Source organism: Zalophus californianus, chromosome 12 (assembly GCF_009762305.2).
Source record: "Zalophus californianus isolate mZalCal1 chromosome 12, mZalCal1.pri.v2, whole genome shotgun sequence".
NCBI lineage: Eukaryota > Metazoa > Chordata > Mammalia > Carnivora > Otariidae > Zalophus > Zalophus californianus.
The window spans coordinates 19943896-19958454 of NC_045606.1; the positions used below are offsets into that span (position 1 = coordinate 19943896).

Below are 14559 nucleotides of genomic sequence, written 5' to 3' on the forward strand. Positions count from 1 at the left end.
TTTAAAAATCTACATAGCCTCACCACAGTAACATATCAGTATTGACATAATTACCATCTCGAATTTGCCCATTTTAAGCAATATTTTATCAAGTAGTTTCTTTAAATTCCTGTAAATATGAGTTAAAAAATGTTTTTATTTATAACTTCATAGGTACTTAAACATTTTGAGAAAAAATTTATTCTGGCAGTTTATAAGGTCTTTCTCAAAGCCCTCTGTATTTTGTGTATTTTATCAGTGTGTGTATGTATGTTTTTATTGGGGTATAATTGACATATAACATTATCTTAGTCTCAGGTGTATAACACAAGGAATTGAGATTTGCATATACTGTGAAATGATCACCATAGTAAGTCTAGATAACATTTTTCACTATACATCGTTAAAAATTTTTTTCTTGTGTGTTTATTTTTTAAATAGGCTTTTTTGGGAGGTAATTGTAGATTCACATGCAATTGTAAGAAATAATAGGGGCTCTTCCTGTATGCCCTTTATTCAGTTTCCCCCAAAGGTTACATCTTATAAAACTGCAGTGTCACAAACAGGAGTTTAACATTCATGCAATCCACTCATCTTATTCAAATTTCCCACTTTTACATATATTTATTTTTGTGTATGTCTGTGCATACTTGGTTATGTGAAATTTTATCCCATGTGTAGTTTGTATATCTACCACTATAGTCAAGATAACAGACCAGTGACCTCACCACAATGTTTTTATAACCATACACACCTCTTGCCCTCTCCCTCTGCCAATCCCTGACAACCACCAATCTCCATCTCTAAAGTATTGTCAGTTCAAAATTTTTTTAGGGGCACCTGGGTGGCACAGTCGGTTAAGCGTCTGCCTTTGACTCAGGTCATGATCCTGGGGTCGTGGGGTTAAGCCCCATATGGGGCTCCTGTTCAGCGGGAAGCCTGCTTCTCCCTCTCCCCCCTCTGCTGCTCCCCCTGCTTGTACTCTCTCTGTAAAATAAATATATAAAATCTTAAAAAAAAGAATTTTTATAAACAGAATTATTAATATGTAATGTTTTGAGATTGGCCTTTTCCACTCAGCATAATTAACTCCTTTGAGATTCATCCAAATTGTTGCATGTGTCGTAGTTCATTCTTTTTCTTATTGCTGAGTTATATTCCATGATATGGATGTACCACAGTTTGTTTAACCATTCACCTCTTGAAGGACATCTGGGCTCTCCCATTCTTTGTTTTGTTTTTGTGTGAACGTGCAGTTTGCTGGGATAAATGCCCAGTGGTGCAATTGGTAGGTAATAATTGGATATTTGTTTTATAAGTGATGTCAGTGTTTTACCACTTCCTATGAAGTATGGTAATCTTACTTCCATTCAGATCCCTTTGCTTTCCCACTTTTTTTTTTAAGATTCATCCGCGTATTTTTTTCTGGCCTTTTTTTTTTTTAGTTTCAGAGGTAGAATTTAGTGATTCATCAGTTGCATATAACATCCAGTGCTCATTACATCAAGTGCCCTCCTTAATGCCCATCACCCAATTACCCCATCCCCCCACCCACCTCCCCTCCAGCAACCCTCAGTTTGTTTCCTAGAGTTCTGCATCTTTTATGGTTTGCCTCCCTTTCAATTTTCATCTTATCTTATTTTGCCTTCCCTTCCCCTATGTTCATCAGTTTTGTTTCTTAAATTCCACATGAGTGAAATCATATGGTATTTGTCTTCTCTGACTGACTCATTTCACTTAGCATAATACTTTTTTTTTTAAGATATTTATTTATTTGAGAGAGCGAGAAAGAGAGAGAGAGCACATGAGAGGGGGGAGGGTCAGAGGGAGAAGCAGACTCCCTGCTTAGCAGGGAGTCCGATGTGGGACTCGATCCCGGGACTCCAGGATCATGACCTGAGCCGAAGGCAGTTGCTTAACCAACTGAGCCACCCAGGCGCGCGCATAATACTTTCTAGTTCCATCCACATTGTTGCAAATGGCAAGGTTTCATTCTTTTTGATAGCTGAGTAATATTCCAAGATATTTATTTATTTATTTATTTATTTATTTGTATGTATGTGTGTGTGTATACACACACACACACACACACACACATCTTCTTTATCCATTCATCCATCGTTGGACATCTGGGCTCTTCCTGTATTTTCGCTATTGTGGACATTGCTGCTATAAACATTAGGGTGCATGTGCCCCTTCAAATCACTATGTTTGTATCCTTTGGATAAATACCTAGTAGTGCAATTGTTGGGCCATAGGATGGCTCTATTTTTTAACTTTTTGAGGAACCTCCATACTGTTTTCCAGAGTGACTGCACCAGTTTGCATTCCCACCAACAGTGTAGGAAGGTTCCCCTTTCTCCACATCCTCGCCAACATCTGTTGTTTCCTGACTTGTTAATTTTAGCCATTCTGACTGGTGTGAGGTGGTATCTCATTGTGGTTTTGATATTGTCTTGAGTGTCAGGTGGTTGTATAGTTTTTAATCAGATGTGGTTAGAAAATTCATGAGGAGATAGTCTTATTTGATTTATCTGTATTTCTCCTCTTTCCACTGTTCTGTCTTATTTCTTGGAACTCAGGGTTCCTCCTTCTACCATTTCCTTTTTGTTCGAAGAAATTCCTTTAATCATGTTTTAAAGGTAGGTCTGCTAATGACAGATTCTTTAGTTTTCCCTTATTTGAGAATTTCTTTATTTCTACTTTATTCATGAAGGATAGTGTTTTGAGACATAGAACTCACAATTGCCAGTTTTGTGGGGGGCAGGATTTGTGTTCAGTCCAGGGAGGAATAAGCCTACCTGGGGAGCTTTCTTTTCTGGATTGGGAGTTAGGGGACGCGAGGCCTGGATCACTTTGTGCTGTTGCCTGGACAACCACCGGACTCCCTGCTTTTATATTGTTCCGCTAGTCCTGGGTCCCTGAGTAGTCTGCCTGCCTCTTTCCACCTTTCAGAGCCCTGCTTTGGCTTCTTTCCAAGGTGTATAGTTGTCCAGGGAAGAACAGTAAATACAAATCTCTTCCATCTTGTCTGGACCAGAAGTTCTCCTGTATTTTCATTTAATTTAATTTTTTATATTTTCTTTCTAACCCTACTTTCTAGTCTCTTTGTTAGTATTCGTTTATACAGAATATTCAAGGGTAATTCAAAGTTCAGTTGCATGAGAAACCTTCTGTAAGTTACTGCTAACATTTTTTCCAGAATATTCAAGTATATTTTACCATTATTTAGGGAATTTATCCCCAATCAAGATTAAATCCTTTTAAGACATTAGTTTTATTGACTGTAGTATATTCCAGTTTATTCTTCTTTGCTAGAAACAGAGCCTTACTCAGAATAATTTCTTGCATTTGGGGCCTTACCAATGGGAATGACTCTAACAACAGGATCGGTTGCTGCAGCAGATGAGAAAGACTGTCATCCCACCTCTACCTTATGCATGCACATGTACCCACACAGAACCGGGACACTGTATATATAATGAATCTGGTCCCAGGTACCTTCACCGTCTAGAGACTTCTGCCATATTCCCACTGATCATATCAAAATATTTAGGTATTAATGCCAGCCTGGAGATATGATTTCATTATGTTATCATGAACATTTTAAGTTGGGCAAAGAAGTATATCAGTAGATGCACAGTACTTAGAGCAGCTCAGGAGGTGCTCTAAAAAGTTTCATGAATATGCAATTAGAAATAAAAATTAGATAATTTTTATGAATTGGCTAATATTGAAGAAGGTAGATACTCTTTTTTAGGTTGTAAAATTTTTATTTTTTAAAAGTTAACGTGCATAAAACGAAACTGAAAAACACAAGAAACAGCAAAGTCATCCATACTCACGAGCAGTTTACAGTTTGACTTCTAGGTCCCATGTGTGTATCTACACAAGTAAGCATTTTAATGTAATTAAGATCATACAGTTATGTATCATGCTTTTTCACACACCATGAATATTTACCATTTCAAAGTCCCCAAACTAAGAGTATTTTGATAACCAAGAATACAACTCACATCTGAAAAAAAAAAATGTAATCCTGCCTTTCTTGGCAACAAAAATTTCCTAAAAGACAAAAATGGCAACAGGCCTCTAGATAAAGATATTGGCAGAGTTACAATTAAAATACTGCATTCCCTTAATATTCAATTTAAAACGGAGACATAAAGTAACAGCGTACACAACATGTAATACTTCTAAATTATCCAATTATTCAATCTGTACTATCCAGATATTAGCAAGGAGGTATGTTTGCGTTGAATCACTTAATGTATTCCTATAGTACAACCAAAGAGACGCACACACATTAACAGTTATCATTACAATGTAAATAAGAACACATCCGCGTACATCTCTCCTTCTATACTTCCTTCTGCCCCTCTACTGCCAACTTTGTAAGTCCTGACATTTCTTAGAGATAGCTTTACAATTCCATGTCCAGGATGCTTCTTTCTTATCAATAACAAAAAGAAACTTATAAATTGTTTAATTCACCAGCTGTACATTTCATCAGACATTGTCACCTCAGGACATCCAAAAAGCTTAGATTTTACAAAATATTGAACCTTGTCCACAACAAACACAGATACTTCATAAAAACGCATATACAGACCTATGGTGATAACCTAAAATGGTCTTCTAGATGTGGAGATACTAGCAAAAAGCCCTTCCCTTCACCCCTCCTCTGCTCCCTCCGCCATTTTAATGACCAAGTATATAGGACTACCTCTAGCTCTAAGAGGTGGATTAACAGACATCCCAGAACCGTCCTGAGGAGGGTAGATATTCTTGAACTTATACGTGTATAGAAATAATTTTCCAAAAGATTCATATATTTTCTTCTGCAAGTTTTCATTTAGGTATAAGTTAATATGTTTGAGATTCAAAATGTTCATGCTACAAATAATCTTTGTACATGATTTTTTTCAGTTTTATTCTAGCAATATTTTAATAAACTCGCAGAGTACTTTTAAATTGTTGGTACATTTGTACTTTGCTTTATGTTGTATTCTCTAAAACTATTTGTATGTCTTTGTTCATATGGTAAGATCAAGGAATAAAAAAATCTCTGAAATTAGTAATTTTTAATTTGAAAAATCACATCCTAATTTAATTACTTCATTTTGGTTTTAGATTTTTTTGTGTATTAGCTCTTCCTAAATCATACCCTCCTCCCCCTTCCCAAATTGAGCAGCCATCTTAGTAATAGTTTGGAAATGCCTTTTGACTGCTCTGTCTTAAAGTGATACTGTATCCTTCACACAATTTACGTGATTATCTATGGAATTCTGGTAGTGACTTTAAGGGACTATCTATCTAGTTCAACTTAAGTGCCTTTAGAATTTTGTTGAAGCTAATGTGATAAAAGTAATAAAAGTAAGCTATCCAAAAATATTCTTGAAATTCTAACTTAAGACAGATTTTTCTGTTTCTTTATGAAAAAATATGTAAGAATAACTTAGCATACAGTTTGAGTTAAAGGATTAAATATATGAGAGTATTTGAATCTCAGGAAAGTAGAAGTTATAAGAAATATAAGGAGGTGCCACTGGCAGAGTAAAAAGGTAATTAATGTTTTCTTCTGTTTTAAAAGGAAACTAAAGAAACCTGCGTTTAATAATAAGGAAGATTGGGCGCCTGGGTGGCTCAGTCGTTAAGTGTCTGCCTTCTGCTCAGGTCATGATCCCAGGGTCCTGGGATCAAGTCCTGCATCGGGCTCCCTGCTCGGCAGGAAGCCTGCTTCTCCCTCTCCCACTCCCCCTGCTTGTGTTCCTGCTCTTTCTGTCTCTCTCTCTCTGTCAAATAAATTAATAAAATATTTAAAAAAAATAAGAGTTTCAAATGACTATTACTAACGTACTTTAGCAAATGAATCCCTTACAGAAAAATAGAAAAGATTGAAGTTAATGAATGTATTTTGCTGTAGGAAACTGTGTTAATTCTTTTCTATATATCCTTCTTAAAATTCGGCCTGCTTTCTCATCATGATTCCTACCTGCTTCCAAAATAGGAAGGATGACAAGTTTGTCTTGATGTTCAGTGATGTGTGCTCTTCCTCCAAAGACCCCTATTATTCCTGCTGTTGATCTTTGCTGTGTCTCATCCCTTCATAATAAAGATCTCAAGCCACCCATCTTGTAAGAGAGATGAGTACTGGGCCTGCATGTTGTCATTATTAAGTGAACCTTTTTTTGTTGTTAAGATTTTATTTATTTGAGAGAGAGAGAGAGAGCATGAGCGGGGGGGAGGGTCAGAGGAGAGGCAGACCCTCTGCCGAGCAGGGAGCCTGATGGCGGGACTTGATCCCGGGACTCCAGGATCATGACCTGAGCCGAAGGCAGTCGCTTAACCAACTGAGCCACCCAGGCGCCTAAGTGAACCTTTCTTTAAATCTCTTTTAAAATCTGTTTTATCTGTGTTGATATACCTTCATTTTTCTTTTTAGTTGGTATTTGACCTATCTCGTTCTGTCCTTTGACTTTTAACTTTCCCATATTCTTCTGTTTTCGAGGTATCTCTTCTAAACAGTATATAAGTTGGATTTATTTTTTTTCAGGCAATCTTTGTTTTTAATTTGCAGCAATTAGTTTACTTTTAATATAATTACTGGTATAATTTTGTTTATTATACTTTCTACTTTTGTTTCTTTCTTTTGGAGTGATTATTTTTATAATTCAGTTTTTCCTCTACTAATTTAGAAGTACATACTCTTGTTTCTGTCCTCTTAGTTGTTACTCTAAAAGTTAGAACATTCATACTTACCAAAGTCAAAATTTAATAAGTACTAGTATTTTTTCAGATACCATGGGACCTTAGAACATTTTTTTTTTTTAAGATTTTATTTATTTATTTGACAGAGACATAGCGAGAGCAGGAACACAAGCAGGGGGAGTGGGAGAGGGAGAAGCAGGCTTCCCGCAGAGCAGGGAGCCCGTTGTGGGACTCGATCCCAGGACCCTGGGATCATGACCTGAGTCGAAGGCAGACGCTTAACGACTGAGCCACCCAGGCACCCTAGAACATTTTTAACTTCATTTTCTGTACTCCCAATTTATATATTACTGGTATTGTGCACTTTACTCTTATTTTTAAACCCATAATACATTATTGTTATCATTTCTGCAGGCACATCCATTTAGATTTACCATCATATTTTCTGCTCTCTTCATTCTTCATTCCTCCTTGCATTTCACCTTTTAGTGGGATGCCTTCCCTTTACCGGGTGGTACATTTTAGTAATTTCCTTGAGTAGGGATGTCTTGGTAGCAAACCTTTGATTGTTCTTAGTTTGGAAATGCACTTAATTCATCCTTAGTGTTAAGAGATTGTTTTTTTCTGAGTGTACAGTTCTGAGTTAACAGTGATTTTCTTCAGTACATTGAAGCTATCTTTTCACCATTTTGTGGCTTTCATTGTTCTTAAGAAATCTGTAGGTCCAACTGCCCCTTGTTGGAAAATCATGTGTTTTCTTCTCTAGCTGCTTTTAAGAACTCCTCTTGCGGGCTACACTTTCACTATGATGTGTCTAGGTGTGGATTTCTTTTGATTCCTCCTTCTCTGGATTTATTTAGCTCTTTAATTCTGTGCTTTGGTGTTTTTCCTCTCCTCAGATGAATTCCCATCTGTTATCTCGTCAGATATTGCTTGTGTCCCCTTTTGTCCATCTCTGTTTTCCTTCTAGAGCTTTGATTAGAAATATGTTAAGTCATCTCTTTCATATTTTCCCTCTTTGTATCTCTGTACTCTGCATTTTGGTTAATTTCTTCAGAACTGTTCTCACGTTCCTTAATTTTCTCTACAGCTGGGTCCAAATTGCCATATAACTTTTGTTACATTTTTAACACAGATATTTTTAGCCTGCAGATAGTTTTAGGTTTTACTTCATGTTTCTAAATAAGTCAAGCATGGTATATTATTCAGAAAGCTATAGGAAATTCAGTGTTTTCAAATAAAATAATATAGTTTTAAATAATGAGCTGTTAGAAAAAACTCATTAAATTTGAAATTGAAAAATAATGCGAATAGGTAGTAATAATATAAATAATACCTCATATTACTAAATACTGTGTTCCAGGCACTGTGCTAAGTGTTTTACAGATGACCTCATTTGATGGGCACATCACTATTTCACACTTTTGTTTTTTTAAGATTTTATTTATTTATTTGACAGAGAGAGAGAAAGACAGTGAGAGAGGGAACACAAGCAGGGGGAGTGGGAGAGGGAGAAGCAGGCTTCCTGCTCAGCAGGGAGCCCGATGCGGGACTTGACCCTAGGACCCCGGAATCATGACCTGAGCCGAAGGCAGACGCTTAACGACTGAGCCACCCAGGTGCTCCTATTTCACACGTTTTTAACAACTAACTTAATTTTAATCATTTTTGTTTCATTGAACTTTAACTCCTACACTAGGTAAATGGAAGCCCTTATTTTTTATAAAAATGTTGAATAACTTGAAATTTTTTTTACCATTCATTAACTTTACTCATATGTGCATATGAAATGTTACTAAGAAAAGTATTTACTAGCTTTTGAAATCATTTTTTGCCTTGAATCGGTTTTACTTGCGTTATATCTTCATGGGATGAGGTAAAAATACTAACAATAGAAATAACTTCACTTTGAAAATAGTGATCTGTGCCAGCTGTAGGCTACTTTGGATTCTCTTTGATTTTGTATCACCTGGATTCCCATTTCTATCATTTCATTTTCCTCTTTGCATTTCCAGTGAAAATGTGAAGGAATTTTATGGGATTGAAATGAGTTAATTACCTATTTGACTCTTTTCATTTTAATCCCTATCTAATTCAAAATCAGTCAAGAAAACAAGGTCTTTTCACTTTTCACCTAATAATACGTGTTCTTAAACTTTCAAAAACTAAAGGTAATGATTAAAAAATATTCTTTTTACATCCCTATTGTAATACATACCAATTTTGAGATCTGTGAACACCATTATATTATTTGGGGGCAACCCCTAGGAAAGAAGGGGTGTACCGTTTGTAATTTTATGGACTAGAAGATACCTAGCATATATGCCAAAATGGTTGATCCATACTATGTACACAATAAATATTTGTCTAGTGAATTTTAAAATGTTATATATATAGTAGGTCATTGTAAAATAGATACTACTCATTTTTAGCTTAATTTGAGAAGAGATCCATGATTAGTTTCTAGTAAAAGTCTGGATGTTACTTTCTCGATATGAAGGCCCTGTGATGCCTGAGGTCAATCTCTTCTGAAGTGTGGCGTAAGAAGCTGGGCAGGTACTAACAAGTGCTTCTAGGGGTGAGGTCAGTGAATCCAGTAAAAGTTTTAAAAATGATGGTGGTATAAAGAAGCACTTAATTCTGTGCTGCATATTGAAAGGAGCTTTCAGTTTTTCATTTCACTTCATTATCTGATGCTCCATTCTTGTAATGATTGTAGAAGATGCCTTAAACTTTGGCTCTTTTCTCATGTCCACCCTTTAACAAAGTCTCTCTAAGAGGTAAATGGAAATTTGTTGATAAACAATTTTTATCCCCACTGAAAATCTATGCCTGATTACTAAGTTTCCAGAGTTTATTAATTTTGGCCATTTTTTCAACTTTTCCTATCACTTATAATAATTTATATAATTATTTGAATAAAAGAGTTGATTTTGCTTCAGATACAGTTTATGTTTATGGACTTCAATCAAACACACTAGTGTCACATCTAGAACTTATGTTATCTGCAAGTACTAAAAAGTTTAAAAAAAATTTTTTTAAGATTTTATTTATTTATTTGACACAGAGAGCACAAGTAGGCAGAGCAGCAGACAGAAGGAGAGGGAGGAGCAAGTTCCCCACTGAGCAGGGAGCCCGATGTGGGGCTTGATCCCAGGACCCTGGGATCATGACCGGAGCCGAAGGCAGTTGCTTAACCAACTGAGCCACCCAGGCACCCCAAGTTTAAAATTTTCATGTCACAGTTTGGAAAATTAAACAAAAGTAAGAGCTCAGTGAGCCTAGGGGGCAGCAGTGGTAAGGTCTTGTGGTGTAGCCTGCCGAGTCAGGACTCTAGAGCTGTTGTTTTGGGCGGGCCCTTCAGGAACTGGCCATTAGCTTTTAGTTTTTTCATAGGTTTTTGGTTTTGTAGATTTTCCTAGAGGTGGTCAGCATCTCAGGAATATGATTGGAATTAATTATACTGGTCAAATCTCAGGAGACAAACGTGTAAGCCAGAATGCCAGTTTATTGATAAATATTGTTAAGCAGACTAGATACTGAAAAAATTATTAAGCAGATAGGATATTTAAGTTTACTGATCAGCTCAATAAACTCAGAATTAAAATACTGATTTCTTAATAGGCAATTCCTCTGTGCCAGGCATTGAAATAGTACCTTGACTTTCTGCTCATTTTTGGTTATCTCATAAATACTTAGAACATACTGCATGGTTGGTTTATTATTATGATTTTTAGTTTTGAAAATTGAGTCTCAATTTGTTGAAGTGACTAATCTGAATTGTAGTAAGTGGAAGAAGATAGGTCTTCCTAACTTTGAATGTTCCTTCTTTTCTGAAATGAGAAGATTAAACATGGAATCAGAGTAGGTTCAGGAGTGGGAGTGGGAAGATTATTGGATGATCTTAATACCTTGAGTAACAGCTAAACAGCTCCACCTCCACAGTGAACACCCACTCAGCTTTCCAAGTTAATGGGCAAGGCCCTTTAGTCCTCTTGTTGGAGGCACACTGCCAAGTCTGTTCTCTTGAATGCTTCCTTTTTTACAGATCATCCCCATTCGTTCAACACATACTTTTTTCAGGCAAGAGTCTAATACAGCTCATTAGATGTTAGCTCTCTTAGCTGTGATCACAGTTTAGTTATGATTTTCAAAAGTTTTGAGTTGTAGTTAGGAAAGCTAAATCCTAGCCAATTGAGTTTCTGGCACTATCCTGTCATTATCACTTTGGGCAAGTCAGTGAGCATCTTGATTTCCACATTGGTTAAATTAATTATCTGAATCTCGCAGTTTTCTAATGGAGGGGTTGGCAAACTTCTTCAGTAAAGAGCCACATTGAAATATCTTAAGTTTTGCAGGCAAAGAGACAAAATGGAGGGTAATATTATATCGGTACCTAAGTAAGTAAGAGAGAAGACTCTTACCTCATTCCAGTCTTTTTGCCTGGTGTGAGGTCATCACATTTTGTGGGCATGTTTTATGCTCAGTTGCCATCAGCTAGAGACATTTTGGGGACAAAGAGGGAAGGGGCCTGGCAGGCAGGACAGGCAGGGTGACTACCGTGGTCAGTTTCACTCTTTGTCACAGTGATATTCAGGTTTCTGTGCATTCTTCTTTTCCTCCTGGGCAACCCAGCTGTCTCAACAAATTTCAAAGGATTGCCAGTATACAGACCACATCCTGTGATTTCCAGCAATTCCCTTCCACCCCCGCCCCCCCAAAATCTCCAAATTTACAAACACTAGAAAAAGTTCATGAGTTGGAAATTAAAGAATTCTAAAATAGCTTAGGGGCCAAAGAAGAAATCAAAACAGAAATTAGAACTGGAGTATATAACTACTTCCAAGATAGTAGAACAAATGATAGAATGGAAAAGTATTATAATTCAGTTCAGTAAAAGGCAAGAAAGAAGGGCGTCTGAGTGGCTCAGTTGGTTGAGCATCTGGCTCTTGATTTTGGCTCAGGTCATGATCTTGGGGTCTTGGGATAGAGCCCATCGTCAGGCTCCGTGCTCAGCAGGGAGTCTGCTTGAAGATTCTCTCTCTGCCCCTCCCTCCACTCGTGCACATGTGTGCTCTCGCTCGCTCTTTGTCTCAAATAAATAAATCTTTTCTTAAAAAGGCAAGAAAGGCACATAAAAACAAATAAGTTGACATAATAGAAATAAAATTTTAGAATATCATTACAATAAAAGCAAATGGAGCGTATAGTCTAAAAGATAAAGATTGTCAGAATGGCTGTAAAAAGATAATCCCACTATGTGTTGTTTACATGAGAACATTTAAAGTTAAGAAAATACAAAATGTGAAAATAAGATGTTGAAAAAGGAAAAAAGATTATCACCTAAAAGAATGTTGATATAGGTATATTAATATTAGAAAAAATACATTGTAAGGCAAAGGCATTACTGAAGGAAGCGACCATTAAATAGTAATGCAAAGGTTTAATTTACCAGCAAAACACAGTGGTTTTAAGTGCATGCAAAAACTAACAATTACAAAAAGAAAAGGACAGACTCCTTCTCACAGTGGGAGAATTTTAATGCTTTTTTGTCAGTTTCGATAGATGAAATAGATAAAAACTGGAGATTGTAAGATTTCAACCCTACAAATGAGCTTGTTCTAATAGACCTGTAAAATAGTGTACGACAGCTGCAGAATGCATAACTCTTTTCAACACACACATCCGTAAAAAACGTTTCAAGGCATAATTTGTGATATTGAATTAGAAATTAAAGTCATAGCTTTTTGAGTGCAGAGCTTCATATTTGGTGTATTAACAAAATGTTTTTCTAATTAGCCAAAATGCTTCATATTTGCTAAATATAGAATTTTCTGTATATAAAATACTGTGGAATCTACCATCTGTTCATTTTTTAATTTGTTAATGAAGTAATGACAGCTGACTGAACACTGCATAACACTTTTTAAAATGGGAAGAGAATGGAACTGTACTGTACTGTAGTAGGATGAGGAGGGACTCTAGGTTTGAAATCTTGCTAAGCCACCTACCAGCTTAGGATCTGGAGAGTTATTTAATACCTTTAATGCTCATCTATAACATGAGTAATAATGTGCACCTTCTAAGGTTTTGAGGAATAAATGAGACACTGTGTATAGAGTACTTGGTACCAAGCAAGTCATTACTGCTATTACTGTTTTTAATCACTGATAGAATGTTTTACTGAGCATCTGTAAAGTATTAGTCTCAAATTAAATGAATATTTTTAATTCCTAAGACTTGTGATTAGGTATTACAGACTTAAAAACTCTTATCCCTTATATTGCCACAAAGCAAGTCTCCTTATCGTTTCTTGTTGGCATTGCTGACCTCTTCTCCTGTTATCTAGGAGATGAGAATCAGAAATTGGGGGGGTGAAGGATGGGGGAAGAAATTGGGAAAAGAGAATGGGCCTGCTCAAAGAATTCCAGCTCTTGGATCAACTTTCTTGCTTGGATATTAGCATACATAATACTTTTGTTGGGCTTGGGGCACCTGGGTGGCTCAGTCGTTAAGCCTCTGCCTTCGACCCGGGTCATGATCCCAGGGTCAAGGATGGAGCCCTGCATCCAGCTCCCTGCTCCACGGGGAAGCCTGCTTCTCCCTCTCCCACTCCCCCTGCTTGTGTTCCCTCTCTCGCTGTGTCTCTCTCTGTCAAGTAAATAAAAAATCTTTAAAAAAATACTTTTGTTGGGCTTATGAATGTAAAGTTATCTTATATTTTGATTTGACTTGTTAAAATGCACTTTTAGTTTTGCTAGTATTAATCCTTTTGGTGTTTTTCCTGACTACCCAATTGGTGATTAAGACTAAGCCCAGGTCTGAAGGATGTATTTATCTCATTTAACCAGTTACCCAACTCTGAAAAAGGCCCACATCCACATTTTAACTGCACAATTCTCAAGGGAGTGCAGATTGGATATTCTGAGTTAAGATAGAAACTCCATAAAATTCTGAGTACAGAAGGAATGTGCTTTCTTTGTAGTTTTTAAAGATAGCAGTCGTGAGTTATTAATGAAACAAAGATGTCTCTAGTGGAGTCCTTAAAGACTGATGTGTTAGTTTAACCAGGAATTTAAGCATATGACACATTTGTGTATACCCAATTTCAAAGTCATATTCTTTGCAGTTATTCTTATGAATTCAGTTATATATCTTTATCAAAGGAACTATAAAATGTTTTAGAAATGAGGGCATCATGTAATCTCATCAAAACAGCTCATAAAAATGTTTTCTTATTTTTAGATTACCTCTCTAGTGACCCTTCAGCTATTAACCCTGGTTGGCCATGATGATCAGCTTGATGGACCAAAATACAAATGCACAGTATCTCTAGATTTCATCAGAGCTATTGCTAGGTAAGCATAGAATAATCGTTAATGTAAAATGTCTTGAATTATGTAAATGATATACTAAATATAAAAATTAATGTTCTTCCTAATGTAATGTCATTAGTCATTTAAGCAGAGAAGATCATTTAAGTGCCAAGAATGAATAAGTTTCACTCCTCAATTTACAATGACATAAAATTGGGAGAAGTAGCTAATATGTTAGACGGCAAAAAGGAAGATTCTGAAAGACCTTAAAAGACTGGGATAATGGTCCCATAGAAGCAAGGTAGGATTAATGGACAGTTGACTACAAAAACTGAAATGTCTAAAACAAGGTGGGAGAGACCTGGCTTAAGTCCTAAGTATTTTAGCTGATGGCAAGGTTTTAACAATCTGGTGTCTCATTTAGGAGATGTAATAGGTCTGCTGTGTGTTCCCATAGGCAGAACAAATCTGGTGTGCTGTCCTGTGCTTGGCATTTTAAGAGGGGCATTGACAATGGGCACGTGCCCAAGGGGGGGGAGCAGGAGGAGAGTGA

The 14559-nt window shown here is 36.5% G+C and overlaps 1 protein-coding gene across 2 annotated transcripts in view; it reads left to right on the top strand.

Moving 5' to 3' along the window:
• The window catches only part of ORC5 (origin recognition complex subunit 5), an 89970-nt gene that overhangs the window by 65178 nt on the left and 10233 nt on the right, over positions 1-14559 (top strand). For both annotated transcript variants that reach the window (XM_027574955.2, XM_027574953.2), the window contains one exon: positions 13936-14048. In XM_027574955.2, coding sequence (XP_027430756.1) covers positions 13936-14048 — 113 coding nt within the window. The remainder of the gene's footprint in view (positions 1-13935; positions 14049-14559) is intronic.